The 25,001-nt window shown below is 59.5% G+C and overlaps 6 protein-coding genes across 6 annotated transcripts; all 6 read left to right on the top strand.

Annotated features, from left to right (window-relative positions):
- Window positions 1-1,289: 1,289 nt before the first annotated feature.
- Window positions 1,290-3,575, top strand: LSCM1_00641 (uncharacterized protein; the record flags this gene model as incomplete). Its single annotated transcript, XM_067318285.1, has 1 exon — window positions 1,290-3,575. The coding sequence occupies one exon, from the start codon at window positions 1,290-1,292 to the stop codon at window positions 3,573-3,575; it is 2,286 nt and encodes a 761-aa protein (XP_067174390.1).
- A 1,671-nt stretch (window positions 3,576-5,246) lies between these two features.
- On the top strand, window positions 5,247-6,242 carry LSCM1_00640 (uncharacterized protein; the record flags this gene model as incomplete). The annotated part of the gene is made up of 1 exon (XM_067318284.1): window positions 5,247-6,242. One exon carries the CDS (start codon window positions 5,247-5,249, stop codon window positions 6,240-6,242), a length of 996 nt encoding a protein of 331 aa, XP_067174389.1.
- Window positions 6,243-7,405: 1,163 nt separating this feature from the next.
- LSCM1_00639 (uncharacterized protein) lies at window positions 7,406-10,339 on the top strand (the record flags this gene model as incomplete). Its single annotated transcript, XM_067318283.1, has 1 exon — window positions 7,406-10,339. One exon carries the CDS (start codon window positions 7,406-7,408, stop codon window positions 10,337-10,339), a length of 2,934 nt encoding a protein of 977 aa, XP_067174388.1.
- A 948-nt stretch (window positions 10,340-11,287) lies between these two features.
- Window positions 11,288-18,214, top strand: LSCM1_00638 (uncharacterized protein; the record flags this gene model as incomplete). The annotated part of the gene is made up of 1 exon (XM_067318282.1): window positions 11,288-18,214. One exon carries the CDS (start codon window positions 11,288-11,290, stop codon window positions 18,212-18,214), a length of 6,927 nt encoding a protein of 2,308 aa, XP_067174387.1.
- Window positions 18,215-19,326: 1,112 nt separating this feature from the next.
- On the top strand, window positions 19,327-20,133 carry LSCM1_00637 (uncharacterized protein; the record flags this gene model as incomplete). The annotated part of the gene is made up of 1 exon (XM_067318281.1): window positions 19,327-20,133. One exon carries the CDS (start codon window positions 19,327-19,329, stop codon window positions 20,131-20,133), a length of 807 nt encoding a protein of 268 aa, XP_067174386.1.
- A 1,086-nt stretch (window positions 20,134-21,219) lies between these two features.
- LSCM1_00636 (uncharacterized protein) lies at window positions 21,220-23,142 on the top strand (the record flags this gene model as incomplete). The annotated part of the gene is made up of 1 exon (XM_067318280.1): window positions 21,220-23,142. One exon carries the CDS (start codon window positions 21,220-21,222, stop codon window positions 23,140-23,142), a length of 1,923 nt encoding a protein of 640 aa, XP_067174385.1.
- Window positions 23,143-25,001: the final 1,859 nt, after the last annotated feature.

Below are 25,001 nucleotides of genomic sequence, written 5' to 3'. Positions count from 1 at the left end.
GCCGCTGCCCTCACCTCCCTGCTTCACAAAGCTTCTGCTCTCGGGCTGTCCACTGCCCCAGTGGTTCTCCCCTTTGCATCGCACGACGCACGTGTGGCTTTAACCGCGGGGCGCTCCCGTGCCCCTGGAAGCAAAACAATGAAGGGTGAAGGGACTTCGTATGACGAATCGATGAAAGAAATGCCGTTGGTGTACCTACACATACGCACATACACATCTATATGTGTGTATATATATACATGTCTCTATGTCTAGATGTGTGTGTGTGTGCCTCTCTACCTATGAGCAAGGGGGGGACGGGTGTGTGTGTGTGCCCACATAGAATCTACGGCGCTTCTCATCATTAGTCACTCTTGTGAAGACATTTGGAAAGCGCGAGGAGGCTCCTTGTTGGATACCTCCACTCCTAGACGGCAAACCACTGCCTATGCGGTGGCCCTATCGAATTGGCGCTGCGCACTGTCTCGTGCCCTGCTGCACTTCCTCGATCTCTCTTCTCTTTCCTTCTGTTCTTCTGCTTGTCGAGGATGACTTCACGGCTGCGCGTGCATCCGCCGCCTTTCACCGTGGGGCCTTTTTTGCTGTTTTTTTCTCTGTTGCTCGCATGTCTTTCGGCTTCTGCTCGCGCGATGCGTTCTGAGGAAGTCATTCGGTGTCGTTTCCTCTTTGTTTTACATGTGTGTTGGTGTGCAGTGTGTGTAGTGCTCATTCGCTTTGTCCAGCCGCTCTCCCCCCCTCTCTCTCTGTTGACCTGGGAGACAACCAGTTCGATTGCTTGTCGATTCATAAACTGCGCGACGAGACAGGGACATTGATGTGCTGGTGCTCCTCTTGAGTGCTGCCACTCTTTTTCTCCTTTTCCTGCCCTTCAGCATCGCTGCGCGGTGCAGTTGTTGGACTCCTCCCCACTCCCCCCCCCAAGCCACCCATCGTCATTGTCACCCGACCCGTCACTCCATCTCTTGCCCCGAAGGCTTTCATCTTTGAAACGTCACCCTCCTTGTCCCCCGCTGCTGTCGCTACCGCTGCTGGTGGTGGTATCAACGTCTTTCCTCCTTGGCAACGCTACAGAAAAGAAAGAACGGGACATATTCCCGTACTCTTCCCCCGCAGGAAAAGAAAAGCGTGACAACATTGCATTGAGCGTGCACATTGGTGATACGAAACGAAACGTTAGATATACACCCCATCCGCCTCAGCGCCACACGCTGCGCGTGGCTCGACACTCGCTAGTCCTTATCCCGAACAACACATTGCAAACACAACGAAGAACATCGCCGCCCACAACCATGCTGTTCAATCTGCGTGGCATCGTCCCTCAGAAGGAGGAGAAGGTAAAGAACCAGATGACGCTTGCCGACATCCTCGCTTTCCGCGATACGTGGACCGCCATTCCTGAGCCCAACTTCTCGTTGGAGCGCGTGCTGCTCACGGCACGGCTGGAAAAGCAGCGCAAGGCAGAAATACCAAAGCTCGTGAGGTCCGAAAATGGCTTTCGAGTGCGTGATAAGAAGGATATGGATGCATCGGAGCGCGAGCTGCGCCGCGTGCAGGGCTCTCTGAACAAACTCACCGATAAGAACTTTGACGCTGTCGTGGAGGAGGCACTGTCGCCGGATTTGGTGCTGAACCCGTTGGTGCTGAAGGGGGCGGTAGATATCATCTTCAACAAAGCTGTCGCGGAGCCGGTCTTTTCAGGCGTCTACGCGCAACTGTGCCAACGCATCAAGGTGTACGAGCAAGACCTTGTCGCAGAAGCCGCCGGGAACCCCAACTCTGAGCTTGGCCAGCTCATGGCGGCGCAGCACACGGGGGACGAAGAGCAAAAGAACGTGAACGGCCGTGTGCGCAACGCGCTGGTGAAGCGTTGCCAAGAGTTCCACGACAGCTTCGTGAACCAGCCGCCGACGAGCAATGCGGAGGCCGAGGAGCAGCTGCGCAAGCGGAACATGGCGAACATCAAGTTCGTTGGCGAGCTGTACATGCGCTCCCTCATCTCGCACCGCGTGATTCTGGCCGTGTGCTCGACGGCACTTGTGCTGGGCTTTATACCAAGCCCGAAGCTGGTTACCACGGACGCCGACCTCGAGATGATGGTAAGCTTGATGAACGTCATCGGCAAACGGTTCGACGAAAATGCCGGCATGGCGCTAAACCACGTGCCCAAAGACGCGGCTGCCGCTGCACATCCGCACGACACCATCTGGCGTGCGCTAAACTCATCCATGAACGACCCCCGCTTTTCGCGCCGTATCCGGTTTCTCATTCAGAACCTGCTGGAGTGGCGCAACGAGGGATGGAAGCCAAAGGAGAGCCCAGCGCAGGGCTCCTCGGGCGGCGGCGCGGACGACAGCAACAACACAGGCAACAGCGAGCGCTCCAATCACCGCTCGAGCACCCACGCGGGGACTCATAACAGCACTGGCGGCTTCAGCGGATCAAGCGAGCATATGCACCGTAATTCATCGGCGAACAACTTCGGCGGCGGCGGCGGAACGTGGCAGCAGCAGCACGCTGGCAGCCGCGGCTCGGGCATGAGCGGTGTGAACGCCGGCAGCATCCGTGGCATGCCACGTCCCCCGAGCATAGCGGACCGAGGAGACGAGAAGTTCGGCCGCGGTGGTGGACCAGGCAGCCTACGCCAGGACCGTGTCGTGAGCTACAACGACCTCAGCCAGTTCCCGGTGAATAACGACTACATGATGCCGCCACCGCCCTTCTCAGCACCTCCGCCGCCCTTCCCTGGCGAGGGTATGACGCCGCCTCCCATGGCACCACATCCCGCTGCGGCATCCGGTTCGCAGATGAGCGATGAGGACCGAAAGCTCATGACGTTGGCGACACCGCCGAAGTGCGTTGACGACGACCTCAGCTCGCGCATCCTGAGCTGCATTCGCGATGCGCACACGGACGGGGACTGGGCCGCTGCTGGCAAGGCGATTGTGGAGGCGGTGCCGCAGGACGCCGCGCACATGTGCCGCATGTGTGCCGTGTACGTCATTGTGAAGAAGGTCACGGAGACGTCTGCCGAAGAGGACCGCAAGCTATTCATGAACTCGCTGAACAGCGGCATGTTCGACATGAAGGAGCTGTCTCGCGGCTACGCGTGGTGCTTGACGAACGCCGTGGCGTACAATATCAAGGAGGACTTTCCCAAGGTCTACAGCCGCTTCGTGGCGTGCGTGACGGCCACCGAGTCGATGGACTTCCTCTCGATGGTGAGCAACATCATGGCTCGCTCAGCAAACTACCTCGACGCGCTGTACGTGCCGCTGGATGGCGCGCAGATGGAGTGGGAAGAGGACTTCCTGGAGGTGTGGACGTCTATGCTGAGCAAGTGGCAGGAGACTCACCCCGGTGACAAGCCCGCCGGCAGCGACATTCTCAGCTGCATTGCCTCCATCAAGCAGCGACCCTTCATGAAGGACATTGCGTCTGACTTTATGATGGAGCTCACGCAGCAGGGATACCTCAACGATACCGAGGCCCAGGCGTGGATTCGAGAGAACAGAACGAACGAAAAGTACAAGATGTTTGTGGATGAGATGGAGCAGATGTTCCCCGGCACGGCATAGCCGCCTGAACACCCGCGTACGGCCTCCCCTTCTTTTCTGTGTTTCGTTTTTCTTTTGGCATGGAACAGTCAGGCAGTGCGCTCTGCTGCGGTGCTCACAGACATCCCCGTTCGGGCACACTCCGAGGCCCCCTTTCCTCTCCCGCAGTTGCCTACACCACCGAATTTGATGCTTCTCTTTTCATCTTTGCTTGCGTCTTTTCAAGTTTTTTTCTTCCCTTGTGTGTGTGTGTGTCTGTCTCTGTGTGCCTGTCTGTGTGTGTCTGTCTGTCTGTGATTGTGTCATCTCTTCTTCCTTTTCTCGTTTATTTGGTGGGGGCGACTTCGTGCGTTCCGCCTCGTCGAGCTTATGCGCGCGTACACACATACACGCGCAAGCGTGCACACACACACACACAGACACATATATATATATATCGTGTTCAGTTGACTAGAGCACGTCCCTGCCGGTCACGTTCGCCCTCCTCCGCCCATCCCGCCTCTTCCCGCGCAGTTGGATCAATCCGGCCAGCGCAGCAAGACAGGGTCACCAGCGCGAGGGTCATGTCGCCTTCGGGTCGGGAGAAGGTGCTGCGTGTAGGAAACGAACGCGGTGTGGTGGGGTGGAAGACAACAGTGGTTTCTTTACAGGATGCATCTTGGAGCGCCCTCGACAGCATTCGGTGGCGCCATTCTCTTCCGATTCCTCCTCTGATACCGAATCGTCCCCATCTCTACGTGCCTGTCAGTCTGTCTGTCGGCCGGTATAAGTGTGTGTTTGTGTTAGGGTGTATGTGCATATGTCTCTCTCGCTAGCCCATGCGCTTTGTCCTTTCCGCCTTCTCCGTGTGTGCGGTACTCCCCGTTACCGCAACTGGCCTTGCACGGCCCTCCGCGCCGCAAGGGATCCGAGGCCGAAGCGACAGAGCAGAGAAAGGAAGATAAACACAGCCTTCCCCCTTCCCTCCCCCCTTCCCACAAAAAAGGAAGAAAAAGGCATGACATTCCTGTCGTTGTAAATGTGTGTCTGTGTGTGCCTACACGTGTGTGCTTTCGCTTACGGCGTAAGTCTTCCTAAGACCCGTAACATAGTAAATGCTGATGTTCAAGTGAAGATGAAAAGAAAAGAAAACTGAAAGAGAAGAGAGTGCCGCCGAATGTCGAAGAAGAGCGACAGCGTCGGCGCGCGCCGTACTTTGTCGTGTGGGAGATGATGTGCGCCTCCTTTTTTTTATCAGGCGGGGTCGCTACTGCTATGCCATCGGCGTGCGAGAAGCTTGGGTTTACCGTGTCGAGGGCCCATCTCTTCGAGGGCTTTGGCTTCATGACTGTCTACCCGTGTGAAGGGCGGATGGCACCGAGGATACGGAATCAAAAAAAAAACAAAGGCCTCTCTTGACAGCATAGGCTGCAGGTGTAAGCCGGACACCTGCGTGCTTCGCCGCCCGCTGCCCCTCCATCGCGTCTCATGAGGGGCGCGAATCTTTCCAATCTATATGCCCTCTGCACCGTTTCTCTTTTCGTGCGTTGCTTTTCTCCTCCGTCTTCTCACACGTCGCCCAACTCCGCGTACGCCGCTGCCTCCGCGGCTTCAGAGCAGAACAAAGTGTAGCGATCTCTGCTTACATTACTCCCTCTTGTCCTATCGAAGGCTGCGTACAGGGCGACTGACGTAACACACCGCCGCGGCCGCATGCAGCACCGCACTGCGGCGCTGCTCAAGTCGCAGCACAAAAATGTGCTGCGGAAGGGCCGTCCGCACATGCAGAGGTATAAAGAGCTGAACCGCTGGCAGCGCGAGGCGCAGGGCATCACGAAATGGGATCAGAGCCATTCTCACCGGCCTCAGCCCTACGTAGAGCGCTTCAATCCCGAAGGTGTCGGCCTCACTCGCGGCACGTCGGCGTATGCGTGGAAGTGGTGGCACACACAATACCCATGGCTGCCGAATGTCGCGCCAGACGACTACGTACCACCAAGCCCCCGGGGCATTCGGCCCACTTCCTGGGATGAGGAGTTTGCCGGCGTGGTGCTGAGTATGAGTGACGATGAAATTCGAAGCTACCTCGTGGATAAGCTTACGGAGGTCATTTTCGCCGAGACGCAGCGCGACGGCTACGAGCTACGCCGGCTAGACTTCGAGGGCAGGCCGCTTACTGACCTGCCGGAGCGGCGCATCATCGAGAACTTTGTGTTTGAGGAGGAAACACTGCGCGAACGCGTGCTGGACGAGGTAGTCGAAGGCGTCTTCCGCCTCGTGCCCACGTCCGTCGACCGTCTGGAGTTGAAAAGCGTGGCCAACGTCATCGACTTTGTCCTGACGCATGTCACGGTCGCTCGAAAGCCACCGCCGAGCGAAATTCCAGAGGCGGCGCGGGAAGTGATGCGGTCGCACCCGCTGCAGCCACAACTGGGCTTCGTGCACGCCCTGCCAACCGACAATCGAGACGCCGTCGTTCGGGAGTGGGAGCGCATGCACCATCTGGATTGGCAGTTCGGGAAAGCCGTGTATGAGCCGCGCAGCCTCGAGAACGTGCGTGGAAACCTCACCTGGCTGCGCGAGGTGCGCCACCAGGAGGAACGGGAGGCATTTCAGAGCGGCGTCGACTCGGGTGAGGCTTGGCGAACCCACATGGAGAAGATCAAAGCAGCTGCTCAAGCTCCCAACGGCGACGCTGCCTCACAGTAGTTGAGAGATTGTTCTGGCAGCGGTGGGGCGGGGCGGGTAGTGTGCATACCGCACCAGTGAGCGGCGTACGGCTGCCACGACAATGACCCTGTGGGGTGGCGCGCTTGTAGTTTGTGTAGGCCCCCCTTTTCTTGTGCCACTCCTGCCGCGCCCTTAAACGTGACAGCGGCGCTGTGCGTTCTCGTCTCCAGGTTGCGGGTGGGGGGAGAGGGAAGGGGTAGTCCTGTGGTGCCATCGTGTGCGTGTTCTTGGGTTGTTCTGTCATGTTGCTCTACGAGGGTGAGACAGCCCACTCGGCTGTGCACACAGAGGACGAAGCTGGACCCCTGCCTCTCAACGGTCAGTGCTGCCCCGCTTGGCACGCGCGTGCGTGTGCGGGATGTTCGGTATCCACAGTAGTCAGGGAAAGAAAAGGAGGAACGCTATCGTGTGCGTCAGCGACGGCAAGGGGGCACCGGGGCAGACGAAGGAGGCTCCTTAGCCGCCGCCACTTCCGTTTTCATCGTCAGTGCGGATTGCCTAATTCATGTTGGATTTTTTTTGTCGCTTGACGCCGGCAACCACTCGCCTCATCTGCTCGTGAATAAGGAAGCTGCTCCTTTGTCTACCCTTCCTTTTTTCGCACAACTCGTCTGGAGGTGCGAGGTGGACGCGCCTGCTCAACTCGCGGAAGTGATATGCGTCACATGCGCTTCCCTTACCACGGTCACGTCTCCTCCCTCGAATTCCATGCTCTTCTCGTTCTTCGCTTTTTCTTTTCATCTCTCTGCGTGTATCTTTGATCCCCCGCAACGATGCATTGACTCACCCACTTCCCTCCGCCTACGCACACACCCTCGTGTACTCTCCCCCGCCTTTTCCCTTTCCTCGGCGTAGCGAGTTCTGCGCGTGGGGACTACTGGTGTACTCATCATTAGCGTCGCCGAGCGTATCCCGTACAGCCATCGCCCGGTACACGTGCATGTGAGGCGGCTCGACTGGAATAATTCCCTCTTTCTCTCTCTCTGTGTGTGTGGGTGTGGGTGCAGCACTTCTCACTTAGGCCGTTGGATCTCACCCGCAGACACACACTCCAGTGAATTCGCACGGCCGTGCTCCCCCCTTCCCTCCTCTTCCCCGTTTTTTCTCTTTCCATTGGAGCGTCTTCGAAACCGCGGGCAGCCATGAGCTGTAGCTCCACTCCAGCCGCTCCGCTGCAGGGAGACGGGCATCCGAGTAGAGGTGGTGCCAGCTGCCCGGAGACATGTCCCCCACATGCCGCCGCTAACGATGTGAAGGGACCGCTCATGTTGTCCGCTTCCGATGTCGATGGTGCGGCACCGACACCACCACCACCCGACACTGTGGATAATGCGGAGGCCGACGCCGAGCTACTGAAGCAGCAGCTTCAGCTCATTCAGCTATGCTTCGCAGAGCACGAGTTTGGCATCGTTGTAGATGAGGATGCCGCCGCCGACAGCTATGACAGCTCGCCCAGCAGTGAATCCTCAGTGCTTTCCTCTCCATCAGACGCAGCGAACGGCGACGAGCACGCGCGACGCCGACGCTGCCCGCGCGGACTCCCAGCCTACGATCCGCTAGCGTTTGTGAACGGAAAGGTGCAGCATGGCGTCCCTCTCTCCTCCCTGTCTCAAGACTTGCACGCCTATGAGGAGTATCTGGAGAACAAGATCGCGCAGTGCGTGAACACGGAGGTGCACACGGCGTTCGTGAATGTATCAGGGCACCTTGTGGGGATGCGCGACGAGCTCTCCTACATGGAGCGCCCCCTCACCGCAGCGATGGAGAAGCTATCTACCGTTGTTGGCCAGCTAGCGAGTACGTCGCAGAGGGTAAAGGAGAAAGTGGAGGCGGCCTGCGTCGCTGAGATGGAGCGCGCCTTCGACGCCATGTACCTGAAATGCATGGTGGTCTACGAGACAGTTGCCTATCAGCTTGACGACCTGGCCGAATTGCTGAACATTACCGTCGATCACGCGGCGCCAACAGCATGCAGCGGCGTCTCTGGTACGGGAACAACTGGCAGTAGTGCGTCCAAGTTTCCATTGGCAATGACATCGCGCGACGGAAGTAACAAAAGCGGCGCGGTATCGGGTAAGGCTAACTTTTCGATCGCACCCGACACCCGGCTTTCTGATGCTGCGCTCGATGTGCTCGAGGACGTCGTGTTGCTCTTTCAGGAGCTCAAGGAGATCTGCCAGCGACTTGGTTCGTTGCCGTCGCGCCAGCAAGAAAAGGTGGAGGCCGTATCGTACGTCGCAGCTGCCGAGCGATCAGTGCTGGGCGTCTTGGAGGTCGTGCTGGTCCATACCAGTCAGCTTCTCTTCAGCTCCAGCACAGAGAACGGTGGTGCTGCCTTGAATGCGTGTCCGTCTCCCACGGCCGGTAATGCATCGACCTCGCCCGTGCCCGTGACACGATGCTCGCCTATTTCTCGGCAGCTTCTCGGCCGCGTCATTAAGCTCTATGCACAGGCAGGAGAGATGAAACAGTTTGCCGCGGTGTTCCGCAACACTGTGCTGCGACCGCCGCTGGAGGCGGTTGTTTCGTGGAAAGCCGCAACACAAGCTCGGCAGAGTGTCGAGGGGACGGTGGCGCTTCTCAAGCAGATGAAAGAAGTGCTTCAGAGCACTTTTTTGCCGCTGTTGCCGCTGCTGCGCGAACACTACGGGGCCTGCTTGCACCCAACTGCGACCATCGTGTGGCCTATTGTGAGCGAAACAATGGTGAAGAAGCTGCCCTCGCTTTACGAGGTCGGCATCCCGAACAGCTTCCAAGTGAAGTATAAGGCAGCTTATGAACTGCTCGCAATGGTCGAGGGCTCCTGCGTAGATCTGGAGGAGCTGGCCGTCTTGCGTGAATCGCCGGATGTCGTCTTGTGGATTCACAAATGGAACCTCAATGTCTATGCCGCTCTACGCGTGAGTGAGGTGGATAAGGCGCTGCAGTCCGTCTCCTCCTCACTCGACCGGCTCCCCTCGGCGACGAACAGCGACTACCACTTCCGGCTCTTCTACATCGTGCATCAGCAGCTGCTACGCCTCTTCTCATCTTCTGTGTTTCTGCTGCCGTGCACGCCGTGGTTTCTGCGTCAGACTGTCGCGTCCTGCTACCGTGTGCTGACGCGAGTGCAAGAGGCTTTGACCATGACGGCGCCGGCCCATGGCGACGCGAGGTTCGATGTGGAGAGGCCAGCGACTGCATCAGCATCAGAAAACGGTGGGACTGTTGCAAGTGGGATGCACGACACACTGCTGCAAGCGATCGCGGATGCGCACGCGCTGCGCACCTTTTTGACGGGCCAGCTGCAACAGGTCATCCTCGGGCGTCTGGCAGCAGATTCCGGGCGTGCGTTGGTTGACAAGATAGACATAGCGACTGGTGCACCTGTAGGCGAGCGCAGTACAGTGGCCCTGGTGACAGACGTCCTGCACTTCGCCAGCGCGTCTGTGTGTGGTCAGTTTTTGCAGCAGGCAAAAGCGGAACTTTTGCGACATATCACCGACTCAGCGGTAATGTCCCTTCAAAACCTAAAGTCCGTTCGTTCAGCTTACTCCCATACGCGCAAGATGATACCGTCTGCAGCGTCGTGGTATATTGCTCCTGCTCTACAGCCACTGCAGAAGTTTGCCGAGGAGGCACAGCGGAGCGGGTTTACTGAGGCAGCGCTTCAGGAAGGTGTGGCGGAGATACTGCAAGCAGTTCTAGCGAACTTTGTGGCACTGGCCAGGGAAACGCTACTCACGGCAAAGAAGACGGAGGAGAGCTGGGAGAAGCTGCGCCGCAGGAAAGAGGGCTTCGCCGCGTCGCCTACAACGACAGATGCCACTGCAGGCAACGCTGAGGAAGTCAGCGGCGGTGCCGCATCGCCGGTCAGTGGGCAGCGCGTCACTATGGAGACAGCGACGGACCGTGACAAGATGACGATTCAGCTATGGATCGATGCCCGCGCTATGTTGGAAGTGGTGCAGGCCCCGCCGCTCAGCCTGCCCTCAGTAGCGGCCGCGGACTTGTTTGCGCCAGCGTTTTGCCTGCTTCGCCGCGCCGAGTGGATTCAGGGCGCTGATATTCCCGAGCCCCCTGACGTTGATGCGTAGCGCACCAAAGTCGCGGGTGATTTTGTGTTTCACGGCCTCGAAAGGCAGAGGCGGGGGAGGCTGAAGCGAGATGGCGAGCGGTGCATGTGGCGCGCAGGCGGAGCCGATCCAACTCTTTGTCGCGGCGTCGCAAGTGATCATATAGTGCTGATGACCTGACCACTTCGTCCCTCACTGTTTTTTCTCCTTCCCCCTTCTCCTCTTCGGTGGCTCACCTCGAGCCATCTTTTCGAGGTGGTGGGGGAGGGGGACGCTCTTCCATGTCAGAGTTCGGGTGAGCGTAAGTAAGGCGACACTGTGGCTACCCCACAAGGTCTGCCCTCTCGCTGAAATCCACTTGGATTCGTAGGGAGGGCAAAGTATCTCGCGCTTCCCTTGCCTCCACTCCCTCCCCTTTCTCCGCACTCTTTTCCTTCCCTCTCCGCTTGCCGTTTTGCGCTCTTTTCGCCTACTATCAACCATTTCTACGCCTGTTTTCTTGGGATGTCTTATGACTTCTCGGCACTCTCCTCCTCCTCATGCCTGGCGGCAGAGGTGCCACTCGGCCGCAGCAGTTTAGAACGCGGAGAGCGCCCCTCACCTCTACTAGACAACAAAGAGGGAAGGTGAAGCACGAGGCGCATACCGAAAAGTGGACCCCTCACCTGCTGCCCCTTTGTACACACACACACAAACACACACACATACACACACGGCGTCGGCACCGACGAGTTTTCCGTTGCACGCACGTGAAGTTCGTTTGCAAAAGAAAGACGGCAGAGTGCGTAGGGGTATATCTGCGGCCATCGCACCCTTCGGCTTATCTGAGGTGAGACGGGCTATCGTCACGGACCTGTCTGTTCATTTTTTTGAAATGTGAGCGCACAGCCCGCCGCACGCTTTTTACTTCTTAGCGCTGTTGATATCATTATATATATTTTTTTCGTCGTATTTGCCGCGTGGAGCATCATGAAAAAATCCTCGACAGCCGCGGTGGTCACTGAGGCTTCCTCTCTCGTCACTATCGAGGATGTGTGGGAGCGGCTCTGGTGCGCCCTCCCTTCTGTGAAGAAACAGCAGCACATGTGCGCTGAGGTCTCAGAGGAGGGGGGCACCTTGCCATCGCAGCAGACGGAGGGGGCAGACGATAGTGCGCGCACTGATGTACATAGAGACACAGCCTCCGTCGTCCTGCCGCGAGCAGAAATGGCGCTCGTGGTGTCGTGCGTCTACCTCGCCCTGCACGGCAATGCTATCGATCGTGACACCGAGGCCGCTGTAGAGGAGGTGCTACGCTCGCCGTCTCTTGTCAACGCCAACGGCGATGAGGCGGGCAGCGCAGCAGGGCGAACAGCGCTGCCAGAGGTCTATACCAAGGGCGACTTCGCCGCTTTTTTGGGGAGCGTGCCGACTCGGTGGATGCCCGATATGATAGCCGCGCAGGAGAACGAGGAAGAGCAGCGGCTGTGGATAGAATTCAACACCGAGCTAGTCGATTGCGTGGTGAACGACGAGGCGCCGCACAACTTGTTGCAGCCGGCGGAGGTGCTTACTATTCAACGCACGGCGGCGCCGGTCTACTTGGAGGCGCCAGTGACGGACTATATCGAACTACTCCCCCCGCGCTCGTATCCGGCGGTATACGACACCCTCTTTGAGAGGCTCCAGCTCAGTGATGGCCCAAACCCCTCCAGCCTCTCGCTGCCACAGTTCCGCATATTTTTTCACTGGTTCTACAGGCTGCACTTCAGCAACACAAACATGCCGAGGTCTAACGCGGCGGCGGACGATGTGTACCATCGCTACTGTGACCCACGTGGCCAGCTCGTGGTGACCCAGTTTCAGCTAGCATGCGAGGAGATGTGTGCGGTTTATGCGCAGCGCCGCGACGCAGCAGCGTATTTACAGGAGCTGGTGCATCGCACCGAGAAGGCCTTGGCGAAGCCGGGCGAGCACAGTGGTGCAAATGGGGCGCCGCAAAATGAACACGTGAATGCCGCGTTTTTCCTTCATCCGGATGAGGTGACGCTACCGAACTGGCGCCGAAACCTGACGAGCCCGGTCACGCTTTATATGCCGGACGAACTACGCGCTGTGCAGCAGGAAGTGGAGCACTACCATCGTCATCGGTCCCCGCGCATCCTGCTCGTTGGCCCTGCGGGCATCGGCAAGAGCGAGGTTGGCCGGCAACTCGCCGAGGAGCTCCACTGCGTTCACCTGAACGTGCTTGAACTGGCCGTAGCTGCTCTGAGCAGTTCAGAGAAGGGTGAGGTGGCCGAGGAGCTCTCCGCGTGCCTCGCACAACGCACAGCGGTTCCGATGAAGATGCAGGTGCGGCTCTTGCAGGACTCCATGAGAAGCGCGCGTGCCGAGTACCGCGGCTACGTGTTTAGCGACACCATGTCTTTCACAGCAGACACCGCCGACGCATTCGACGAAAACTTTGTGCGGGCGCTGGAGTTGTCCGAGACAGCGCGGCCAGACTACGTCGTGGAGGTGTGCACTGCCGTGGCGCGTGTGTATGAGGAGCGCGCGAGGGGGAGGATGGACGCCGCTGCAGCGGCGTCACGGCAGGCTTGGGATGCATTTGTGAAGGACGAAGCAGAGAAGGCAAGGGCCCTGGAGAAGGCACAAATGCGAGAGGGCTGCGAGAAGATTTTAGCGCACCTGATCGAGCTCGAGGGCGCGACCGGAAAGGCAGCACCGTCAGCTGCCGAGTTGGAGCAGGCCCGCCAACAGGCGGCGGAGGCACAAGACATTCTGCAGGCTCTGGAAGAGGAGGAGGAAAGCGCAGATGCCGAGCGCGACTGGGGGGACGCCGCCGAGAAGTCAGAGGACCCGGCGACGATGCCACTTGTGAAGGCGGAGAGGAAGGCGGCGGAGGTGCGCATGCGACTTTCGGCGCTCATCCGCGATGGCCGCACCGAGGCGGGTGTTCAGCCCTCCTTTTCAGTCGCCGAGGGCGCTGCCTTCTCTCCTTCACTGGGGGAGCAGGACTGGATCTCTTGCTGGCGGAAGCACATAGAGTTTGCCAAGAGCTTGAGCCACTACGTGGTCGTGGACCCTATCGCGTCCGCCAGCACCGGGCAGGTGACGTCCTACATTGCGCACGTGTTTCGCTTGTATCCGTGCAACGAGCCGGCATTGATTGATGTGGCAGCGATGGGCGAGGGCGACGACGACGGAAACGAGCTGGCCACCTCGGTCGCCGTAGAGGAGGAGCGGGGCCGTGCTGTAGAGGAGGCAGCGAGGGAGGCGGGGCTATCCCTCTCACCTGTGTGGAAACGCTATTGCCCTGTGACGGCGTTGGAGGACAAGGTGCTGATAGAGGGTGCGACCTGCTACGCCTGCGCTTACCGCGGCTGCTACTACTGCTTTGCCTCCGCGAGCAAGCGGACCGCGTTCATGGACTTTCCCGTCAAGTACCTACGTCAGCACTGCTCTCCTGACCGGAGGCCGGTACTCGTGGTGGCGGATGACACCCTAGTCCACTCAACGACTTCCATGGTAGAGGCCATGCAACAGGTCGTGGCAGAGGTGGCAGGGAAGCTTAACCTAACTCCATATACTGTTTCTGAATTCGCGAAGCTGCTCGAGCCGCGGCAGGCGCTTCTGCAGGCACGTCACAGATCGAGCATGGATCGGAAAAAGGCTGACGATGAGACCCGCAAAGCGCGAGCGGAGCGCCAGGAGCTGGCGGCCAAGGCCCAGGCAAAAAAAAACAAGGGAAAGCTGCTGCCCACCAAGCCGAAGCTCAAGAAGCGGGCAGAAAAGACGACTACTTCTTTTCCGTCGCAGGCACCACAGCGACAGCTGGGCAGCCCCACGGCCACCGGTGATGCGCGCCGAGGCGCTCCTCGCGCGTTGGCCTTCGAGAATCCAAAGGACATCGCTGAGGAGAGGGCTATGCAGATTCGCGCTGCCAAGGAAAAGGCGTCGGGGACCCTTCCAGTGCTGCTCTCGGCAGTGACGTCGGCGGATTTGCAGACAGACTTTTTTCGCGAGTTGCGGGACAGCCATCTGCTACCAGAAACAGTGGTGGTTCTGCGCCCCGCGGTCGCCTCACCCACGGCGACCGTCAAAGAGGGCAACGGGGAAGACGAGGAAGCGGAGAGGGCTGATACAGGTTCGAGCGGAGCGCCAGTCCTCTCAGAGCTGCTTGAGCTATTGAAAGAAGGTCCTAGGCACGATCGACACTTCGAGAGGTCAGATAGTAGCAGCCTAAGCCCGCGGCAGCAGAAATCATTTAACGTTCTCTTCAGTACCTTGCCCCAGACCCCCGTTGTGCATGAAGTGATTGCAGAGGTGACGCAGCTGCTGGACCCGCTCGCCATCCAAGCGAGCGAGGCCACCGTGGACGAAGCGCTGGGCGAGGAAGATGAGGACGCCGCCGACGAGGAAGCCGAGGAGGAGGCTGAGGAGGCGGCGCTCTTGAACCCTGATGGGGACGCGGCGCCGCAAGTGCCGCGGTCGCCGCGCCACCCCCTCACCCGGCCGATGCGTCGCTTTCTCCACCAGTTCGGATCGCGCCTCAACTACTGTCCCGTCACGCTGCGCGAGCACGGCATCCTCGTGCGCGGTCGGGTGGACCTCTGCCTACGCTTTGTGGACGGCCTTTACGTGTTCGCCACCCAGCAGGCCCGCGACGCGTTCGCGCGCTGTCCGCAGCGCTACGTTGGCGAGCTTCCGCCGGAGACGCTGCCACCGCGCATGTGGTTGGTGGGGTCGGCGTACGCCGGGAAAAAGACGCTCGCGGCTGGGCTTCAGGAGGCCTATTGTGTGCCCTTCTTTGTGTATGACCGCCAATTCTTCGAGGAGTGTATCGAGGCCGCCCTCACGCCAGGTGGTGGGATGGTGCGTGGCGTTTACATCCCTCAGGATAGCAAAGATACGAATCCTCACGTCGGCCGCGCTCACATGCTGCAAGAGGAGCTGCGCGAAAAGGCAAAGGAGGAAAAGGTGAAGCTCAAGGCGAGGGCGCAGGCGGAGCGCTTATTGCAGGAACGCGAGCAGCGCGAGGAAGAGCGTGCCATGCGCAGCAACGTGGAGTTGGACGAGGAGGACAGCGAAGACGAGGATGACTGGAACGAGGCCAAAGAGGCGGAGCTGCAGGAGAAGCTTGAGTTCGAGCCAGAGGACCCAGAGGACAAGCAGGCGCGCCTGAATGAGGCGTACCTGCGGATTGCCAGCTGCGTGACCCGCTTCCGTCCCTTCAATACGCTCGGTTACGTGATGATCTGCCCGCCGTTCTCGGACAGCGACCTAGACGTTCTCTTCGACGAGGGCTGCGTCCCGGAAGTGGTGGTGCGCCTCAACATTGAGGAAAAGACCTTCGCGCAGCGGAGCGCCCTGCGCGCGGCACAGCAGCGCAGGGAAGTCGAGGACGCCAGCCTGCGCGAGATCGCCGCGAAGGAGGAAGCTCGCAAGGAGGTCACGCAAGTCGCCCGAATCGCTGCTTGGCTGCAGCGACGCCGCGAGAAGGCACTGCGCAAGTGGCGTCGTCGGCACATTGGGGTGAATGACGTCGACTCCTCGTCTGACGCAGAAGATGAGGCAGAGGCACAGGGCCACACAGGCGGCCCGCAGAGCGGCGCCACCGATGGCGAACCTGACGCAACGGATGTTTCCGCCGTCAAAGGGGATGGGCAGCAGGGCTCGGACGACGATTATGAGGCACAGGAAGAGGCACTGGGCGAATTCACTGATAGCATTGAGGAACGACTGGTCGACGTGGTGCAGGTTGATGGCAGGGCCGCGAAGGAGACGGTGCGCCGGGCTGTGGTCGAGGCACTCGGACGCCACCTGCGCGACCGCGCTTCACTCTTCTATGTGCCGGAGGTACTGCGTTTCGACGACGCGCAAGCGCGCTTGACGGCGGGTGGTTGCGATCTTTCGTCGTTCGGCTACGAGGACCCCGTGCGCCTGTTTCGGTGTCGACAAGAAGGCCCGCAAACGAAGTGCGCCTGGAAGCCTGCTGGCGTGCGTGTCGGTGCGGAGCAGCAGCAGCAGCAGTGGGAGAGTGGTCGAGGACTCTACGGCGCCGGCGATGTTGGCGTCGCCGGGAGCGGCAAAGACGAAGACTTGGAGGAACCGGAGGAGCTGAGCGACGTGCTCTCAGACGAGGTGGAGGAGCTGCGCGAAGTGGTGGAGAGGAAAAAGCGGCGGCTGCAGCGAGAGGCAGCCATGCGAGCGGCACGCGTGCACAACCGCCTTTATTTCTTCGAGAACGACGACGCACTGCTCTGTTTTGTGCGCGATCCATGGCCGTACATGCGTCAGCCGCCACCGAACCCGCCACTGCTTCAGCAGCCTGTCGTGGCAGTGTACGAGAAGGACGACCGCTACGCCACGGAGACGGGCGGTGACAAGCAGCGCGTGCTGTCCGACTCCATCGCGTACAACCTCCGGGTGAAGTGCATGTCTGTTTCCGCGCTACTCGCCTGGGGGGCAGTGCACCCGCACTGGCACGCGCTGAAGCTTGACTGCATGCTGGCGGCTCAGCAGGGCAGAGCCAACGCCGCTCTCGCACAGATACTGCTCACTCTCTACCTATCGACGGCCGAGGTCAAGAGTAGTGGGGCAGTGCTGCACAACCTGCCTAACAGTGCGTCCTTCACGGAGAATCTTTTGCGAGTTGCGTGCGCTGCGCCTATCGTCAAGGTGATAGTTGCGGGGGGCGACTCACCGGGAAGCACCGAAAACTCTGACGGGCGGAGCGCAGCCGTTTCCGCGTTGGAGCATCACGCGGCCTTGCGCCTGCCACTACCCAGGCCTAGCGTCCCCCTCGACGCCAGCAACCTTGTCGCGGCCGTTCACGGTGTGGAAAGGTACGTTCTGCAGATGCAGGACTTCGCTCTTCGGGAGCGCCGCGCCTTCCCTGCCCAGCTGTACAACTCCCCCCAAGTTTACAGCTGCGTGCACCGCCACCTCTCTGAGTTCGGCGCCTTCTGCCCGTACGAGTGGCTCGAACACGACGACCTTGTGCGCAGCGTACGCGCGCTGACTGTGGACGCAGCGGCGGTCGCTACACTGGGGCTGTTCTCGCTGCCGGCAACGAATGAGGTGGACTTGCGTTGGGGGGCGATCTACCTGAAGCAGCACTACTTCTTCAGCTCCGAGGACTACCTGGAGCGATTCCTCAAGGACCCCACGTCGGTGACAGATCTCTCCAAGTCCAAACCTATGCCAAAGCACTTCCCCATCATCGCGACCTCTCCAGTGGAGGAGGCGCGCCTGGAACTGGAGGGCTGCTGCCCGGTGCTGCTGTACGATACTCGTGAGTTTCGCGGGATGCGAGGTGTTATTCAGCCGGTCGCCAAAAAGGGATCGCCTGACTGCGTAGTGGAGTACGACGGGAAACTGTACGCGCTGCTGAACGTGGAGCACATGGCGCGGTTCCTGCGCCGCCCTTGGCAATACATCAATGGTGCTCATCTGCCGCAGGTGCTGCGGCGCCCTCTGCCCACAGGCACCCTTCCATCGGACATTGTCGATCACGAGGAGTACATCCAGCGGCAGCTGTACGATCCAGTAGCGCTGGCCCTGCTTGCGGTAGCGCGAGAGCGCCCGATTTACCCCGGCCTCTCCGTTGAAGAGTCCGCCCTCAAGTACATCGCCTTGTACCTCAAAGCACACCGCGACCCGGCCTCCGTCAGCGAATTTGAGGGGAAGGCATACCGCCGCTCTTTCGAGAAGTTCCAACGACGCGCAACACTCTATCGGCATACACCTTCACCGCCGTTAGAAGCGAAGGGCAAAGAAAAGGCGGCGGCGGGCGCCGCCATTGCCGCGGCTTCTAACCGTGAGTACTGTGCCATTTTCGATGAGTCCATGCTGGACACAGGGGACATGCGCCGCTTCAACCGGCTGCCACACCCCGCTGACTCTGCCGCATGACGGCACTTCGTAGACGAGTCCTGGAGGCTTCTGTACGGCGGTTTCTGTGTCCGTGCACTTCATGCATGCTTCCATGATCCCGAACCAGCCTAGCTGTTGGTGAGGTATGGGGCAGGAATAGGTGATGAGGCTGGAGGATGTGTCGTGGACTGCCTTCCACCATCGCCTCTACCGGTGTGCGTGTGTGTGTGGTGTGGAGTTACATGGATATTTTCGCGTGTGCGTACCTCCTGTGTTTATCGGTGATGCCCATGCTGTTTTGGGCAACCGCCCCCCTCCTCGCCTATCTTTCTTCTGCGATGGCTTTTGTGACACGACTCGGCCTGGCTACATCCGCTCGGTGGGTGGGCCCATCTTTGTGCCATCGCGTCCGCCTTCGAATGGGGTGCCATGCAGGAAGCGCAGGGGAGGGGGAGGGGCGCCCGGTGAGGGAGACCCTGATGTACCATACCTCGCTCCCATGTATTTGCTCGCTCTCCCTCGACCCCCTCGCCTGTACAGAGGGGCCCTTCGACAAAACTGCCAACATTCAAATCAAAGAGGAGGAAATGTGAGACCAGCAAGCAAGTTGAGCTCTCCCTCCTCCCCCTTCTCTTTCCCCGTCGAGCGTCAGCATAGCTACTGGCCGTGCCTGCTTCTCTCTATGAATTTGCGCCCAGCTGACTGGGCAACAGCGCTGTGCGAGTCACGGAAGCCGTTGAGCGTCACCCCACAGCAGGCCGGCTAGAAAAGCAGTTGCTGGGGCGTTGGCGCTGCCGTATTTGTGCCAGCGGCGCACAAGATGTAATCTAGACGCGTCGCATCCCTCCTTGCTCACCGTTTCCTCCCTCTCTCTCGCGCGCCCGCACGCGGGTGACACCCCCCCCCGCCTCACTCCTTTCCCTCACCTCCGCTTCTCGTGCGCCACCGAGGGTGCCCCAAGAGCAATCTTTCCGCTGAGCGTATTCTGAATTTTTTTTGCATTTCTTGCTTTCACCGAAGGACCCCGCGATCACAGCGCCTCGGGCAGCGTAGTGTGTGTGTGTGCAACGCACGCATACCTACACCACTCCCCCTCAAGCTCCTTCTCACCTCTCGCACGCACATACCCGCACACATAGGCGCTGCTCAGAATGTCCATTACCGTACGTATTCGTACACCAAAGAGCAGTACGCCCGAACAGGTAGAGCTGAGCTCTAGCGGAACCTGGGGTGAGGCCGCTGCGGTGCTGTCGCAGAAATCGGCGGTGGCGCTCGAGCAGCTCCGCGTGCTCGCTGGCTTTCCCCCCAAGGCGGTAGAGCTGAGCGCGGACACCCCTCTAAGTTTTCTGAAACTGCGCCCAAACGAGATGCTAATTATCCAGGAAGGAGAAGGCAAAGTGCAGCTCGGCAATACAGGAGAGCAGTATGTGCCCCCCGCGTCTGAGCGAGCCCACTTCACGCGTCGGAAGTGCCCAGCAGACAACAGCTGCCTCTTCCACGCTTGCGCCTACGTCCTGCGCAACAAGAGCCGCACCGAGGGGCCGCTGGTTCGACAGGAGTGCGTGAAGGCCGTACTGGATCACCCAGAGATGTTCAACGTGAACACGCTGGGCATGGATCCACTCGCCTACGCGTCATGGCTTTCGGAGAAAGACACATGGGGCGGCGCCATCGAGCTAGAGATACTGTCCTTTCTGTACAAGACGGAGATCTTTGCTTTGGACCTGCAATCGGTCACCATTCAGCGCTTCGGCACAGACATGGGCTACCCCGTTCGCGCGTTTCTCGTCTACACAGGCAACCACTACGACTGCATTGCCATGAATCCAGTGTACAACTCCGCCTCCGAGCGCGAGGATCAGACGCTCTTCAACAGCCGCGACGAGAACGTCTTGGCGCGGGCCAAGCGCTTCGTAGCAGAGGAGGGGCAGAAGATGAGGGAGGGTAAACTTGTATAGAGGAGACGCGCAGGTAGTCGAAGTGACCCTGATACATCGGAGCGGCTTCTCCGTCTCCGCGGCCGCTGTCCGTCGCCTGACGATCCGGGGCGACGAAAAGTTGGATCTCTCTTTCACGCCTTGTACGATACGTCCGGCGGACAGGTGCTGTGTGGGGCGCCGCTGGCGCCTCGTTGCGATTGGATTCGCGGCTTCTTCATCTCCCCCCCCCCGCCGCCGCTTCTCGCCGTTTGCTTTCTGCTGGAACGCCGATGGTTCAAGTGCGAGGTTGAGGTGACTGTCCCCTCCCTCTTTTTTAAAGGAAGCACGTGAGCGGGTGTGTCTTCGTCGTCTACTCCGATAGCACACATGTAGGGCGGTGGCTATGGCGGTCTCTCGTTGATCGCCTTTTCTCAACCTTCCCCCTCTCCCTTCCAAGGGTGCATGCATGCCTGGGTATGCGGGTATGTGCTATACGGTGTGCCGCCGCAGCCTCGCATCTCATTGGCGGTGAGGTGCGATGCGCAAAGACGGGAGGTCTCTCAAAGGCAGCCAAGGAAAGCAAAAAGAACGATGCAGTTACACAAGGGCTCTCTTTTTGAAAGTCACGCGCCGTGTTAAAGAGTGTTAGGTGAGCAGGGGGAGGAGAGACCACATGCGAAAGGGGCAGCAAGGGTATCTGTGATCCCGTCGCGGAGATGGTGCCTGTCCCATCCCTCTGACCTTCGTTTCCTCCCTTCGCATCATCACGATCTCCCCGCGTGTGCCGACACCAGCGACTTGAACGGCCATCACGCGACTGCTTTTGTCATCTCATTCGTCTTCCATCGCACTTTCGCCCTCCCCTCTTGTGAAAACCTCTTCCTCCTTCCCCCCTCCCAACCGATGCTCTGCGCAATTGTGTGTGTGTGTGTGTGGCGCACCAACGGCCCTTTCCGGCCCATCGTGAGGAAATGTGACAAATTAAACAGGCAGAAGGAAACACACGTACGGCGTCTCACTCCTGCCCAGGCACACGGCGACGACGTCGGCGGCAGTGGTACGTGGACCTCGCCCTCTGATACTCCTTCTCTCAAGATAGCAAAGAGGGACCTGGTACACGGACTAATGCTTGCAAACCTTTCCGGCAGCACCGGCGACGCCACCGCCGCGGGGGTGGCAGGAAAGACTTCGGCGGACCATTCTCGCTTCGAGCGTCGCCTGACCCAAGCACTGCAGCGTGCTGACGCCCTTTCCTCCATTCCCTCTCGACTAGACTCTTCAACGGTAGCCAGTAGCCCAGCTGAAGGTGATGGGGTAACTTCGCCCACGCCGCCAAGCAGCGCGCCCTTGATCGACACGGCAGCCACAGTATCGCACTCGCCTGGAAGCGATCAAGCAACGCCTGGTGCGCGCAAAGAGTCCGCCGGCAATACGAGCGAGGGCTCTGCGGCCGCGGTGCAACAGCGTGCGATGCGTGCAAAGGACAACGAAATCGCTCACCTGCGCCGCACCGTCCAGGAGCTTAGCAGCCAACTCCACAACGCGCTTACCACCCTGGATCAGCGCGCTGACACATCGGCTGAGCTGCACTCGCTGAAGAAGGCGTGTGAAGCGGAAGCGCAGCAGCACGAGAATGGGATGAGGCACGCTCGCCTGGAAATGCTGGAGAGCCGGGTCAGATACCGCTCCATGGAGGAGCAACTCGCAAACACCTACGAAGCCGACGTGCACGCGAAGGCGACGGAGCTGCTGGACCCTCACACAAAGGAGGTGCACGCAAAGAACTTTGACCTTCTGAAGGAAAAGATGATACTGGCGAGAGAGGTGACAACGCTGCGCGCAGAATACGAAGATCTGTACGAGCAGTACGTGCGCCTGAAGCGTGAGACAGACCTCCACGGCAGCGCGGCACGCCAGCTGCTCGAGCGCAGTGTCACACAAAAAGACGAGATCGCCTCATTGCGCCGGCAGGTGAAAGCCACTGAGGACGCTCTCAACACCGCTGTCAATGAATATGAGAAGAAGCACAATGCGGAAGAAAAGGCCCGCCAGGCTGCGATTCAGTCACTAACGCGGGAGCGTGATGCGGCACGGCGAGACGCACTGCGGCTCCAGCGCGAGCTAGCGCAGCTGCGGAGCGCAGCGGGTAACGTGCTAGCGCAGCGCACCGAACTTGAGGCCTTCTTTTATGCAGCCCTGGAGGAGGTGCGTCAAGGCGTCATCGAGGAGCGCCGGCAGCAGCTATTGGAGAGTAGGCCGGCAGCGTGCGCCGCAAACGCAAAAAGCGTTTTACCTGCGCACACCAACTCGTCATTGCTACGACTGGAGAGACCGGAACGGCTTCTGCTGACGAATGGCGCCAGTCCTCCGCTCTTGACGTCATCATCTCTGGTGTGCTGGACTGTAGATCGAAAGGGTTTTCCCAAACGGATCGTTGCAGCGCCCCCGCACGATGCGTCGTCGTCGAATGCGAAATCCTCCCCATACGCGGACAGCACCAAAGAGAGCGGCACCCTCGTTGCGCTACCCCATGCAGCGCCTCCCTACTTGCGTAGTAGCGGGCGTGAGTTGTCGCATCTCTCATCCTTAGCAGGGGACCGCTGCGCGGTGGTTACTCCATCATTGGAACAAAATAGGACACAAGGCGCCTCTTCAGGAGGCCGCGCCCCTTTTCGACTTGGAACAACGACTGGAAGAGAGGGTGATCGCGCTCTCTCCCCGACACCATCGGAGGTGTTCAGTGGATCGGACACGGCTGTGATGAACGACCTCCCGTTCCTGCAGAAGCTGCCCAACGCGCCGACGTGGAGAGACGTGAAAAGGGTGGATGTGAGTGAGCTTCGGTGGGTGGACAAGGAGCGCGTCATTCAACTGCTGCTAAAACGCATCCGACACGAGGGTCGGCGACAGGCAACGATGACGCAACGCGAGACCCAAGAAAGCGTCCTATCAGCGACGAAGGCCGACGCCGTCGCGCCGAGGGAAGAGTGGCGTGTCTCTGCCGCAGAAGTGAGCGGTGAGTCTCTGATATTTCTGACACAGCAATAGAGGCACGCGAGTTGGAGGTGCCTCTTTTTTCACTCCTTCTCCCCCCACCGCCACCCCGCCTTTCATCGTTAGTGTGCCGTGTGCTTTAGGCTGTCTTTCCCTTTTCTGTTGGTGCGGTCTACTCGCTCTCTCTGCTTATCGCATGTACAGCTCTCCTTTCAAGGAGAGGTTTCTTTTCTGCCCCTCTCTGTGCGTTTGTGTGTATTCCTTCCATGCCGAATCGTCTCTCCCATGGTCACTTCCTATTATATAGAGGTAAAGAGATCCGTGCATGTGTGTGTGTGTGTGTGTGGCATCACAGGATACTGGCCCACGTTGTGCATGTACATACCGCCATTCTGTAAGCGCCCCGCTGCTACGTGCACCTACAAATATATATATATATTTGTGTGTGTGCGCGCTTACGTGTATGTCAGAATCGTTTTTGTGAGTCCTGCTGGAGAGAGGGTGCATCAGAGCATTAGCCCGGCTACCCACCTTCCCTCTCAACTTGAACTTCTCTTTGAAGGAGAGACCGCGCTTCGTCATTGTGGACGACATTAGCGGCGTCGCCGGCACAGATCTCGAACAGACACCGTGGCCGAGAAGCCTAAGCAAAATCGTTGCGGGCAGCCGTTCGTCGTGTTGCTGATTGGAACAGAATGCCTCCCTTCCCCCCTTTGCTGTTCAGTGGCCGCCGCTCTCTCTGCAATCTGCTTTACTCTGCAATGTCGCCTCGTTAACGTCTTCCCTCCCGTTGCTATGTCTAATCCGCCACCGTTATTAACCGAAAAGAAGACGAGACCGCATGCGCTGCGGGCTTGTGGTCCCGGCCACGCTTGCTCGAACTCCTCATAGCGGAGGTCAACGTTACTGGAGCAAACGGGGAGGGGGCTCTTTGCCATCCCAGCAAACACTCCTACGCGCACATCACAGAGCCCTCCCTCCAGGGTCTTCGAGGTCTACGCGGATGCTACTGACCACCACCTCCACCGAGTCTCACAACAGCGGCGGTGAATAGAACGCCCTTCAACACAACCGTTGCGCGCCGCGGCGGCTTTTTTTCGTTTTGTTTTCGCTTTGTTTCGATCTCGTTGGCTCTCACGTGTGTGTGTGTGTGAATGCGCACGCGCGCACACCAACCTGACGGGAGTGCCGTGCGAAATATCGCTTCTTTTCGTTCGTTCATGACGGTTTCGTTAGCGGTCGCCTCCTCTCTCGTTCAGCAGCGGCTGTGCTGTGGCAGATGACTTGGGGCGTCGTGGTTCCCCTTGGCAACCTGTCCCATCACGCACTGCCCAGTGCAGGCCCCCTAGTTTTACTTGGAGCCTTTCGAGTGGGAGGATCAGGGTCTCCGCGCCTGTGCGGCGACCTAAGCCCTGCCAAAGCGCTTTTGCGTCCTCCCGTTTTCAACAGCAGCTTATTCAGCGCTCCATGGCGGCGCCCGTCGCGGGGCGACGCAAAGGGCTTCACCTTGCTTCCCCACCCTCTTCTGGAGTCTCAATCACTGCAACGCAGGAAGCAGGTGTTCCCTCCTGGTTAGACGACCTGGATGGCAGCACATCTCCCTCTGCCTTCCCTGTTATCGTCCAAGCGTCCCCCAGTCTACCAGCGCCGCACTCTCCCATCGCTGCCGCGCCGTTGACAGGGACTGCCGCCACACCGGCTCTACACGAGCCACCGGCAGCTGCCGTCGCAGTCGCACAGGCGGCAGAGAGCGATCCGCTCGCTTTCTTGTGTGTGGCCGAGACATCACCGTCGTCAAGCAGCGCGCGACCTCGGGCGGACCTACAGTTGCCCGCCCGAGACAGAAGACTAACAGCTGAAGGTGTGGCCACGCACGATAATCTGGCCGCATCTCGGAGGCCGACGGTGTGGCC

This window comes from Leishmania martiniquensis, chromosome 36 (genome assembly GCF_017916325.1).
Source record: "Leishmania martiniquensis isolate LSCM1 chromosome 36, whole genome shotgun sequence".
Classification (NCBI taxonomy): Eukaryota; Euglenozoa; class Kinetoplastea; order Trypanosomatida; family Trypanosomatidae; genus Leishmania; species Leishmania martiniquensis.
The sequence above is the reverse complement of the archived record's forward strand: the minus strand, read 5'-3'. Positions and strand labels throughout refer to the sequence as shown.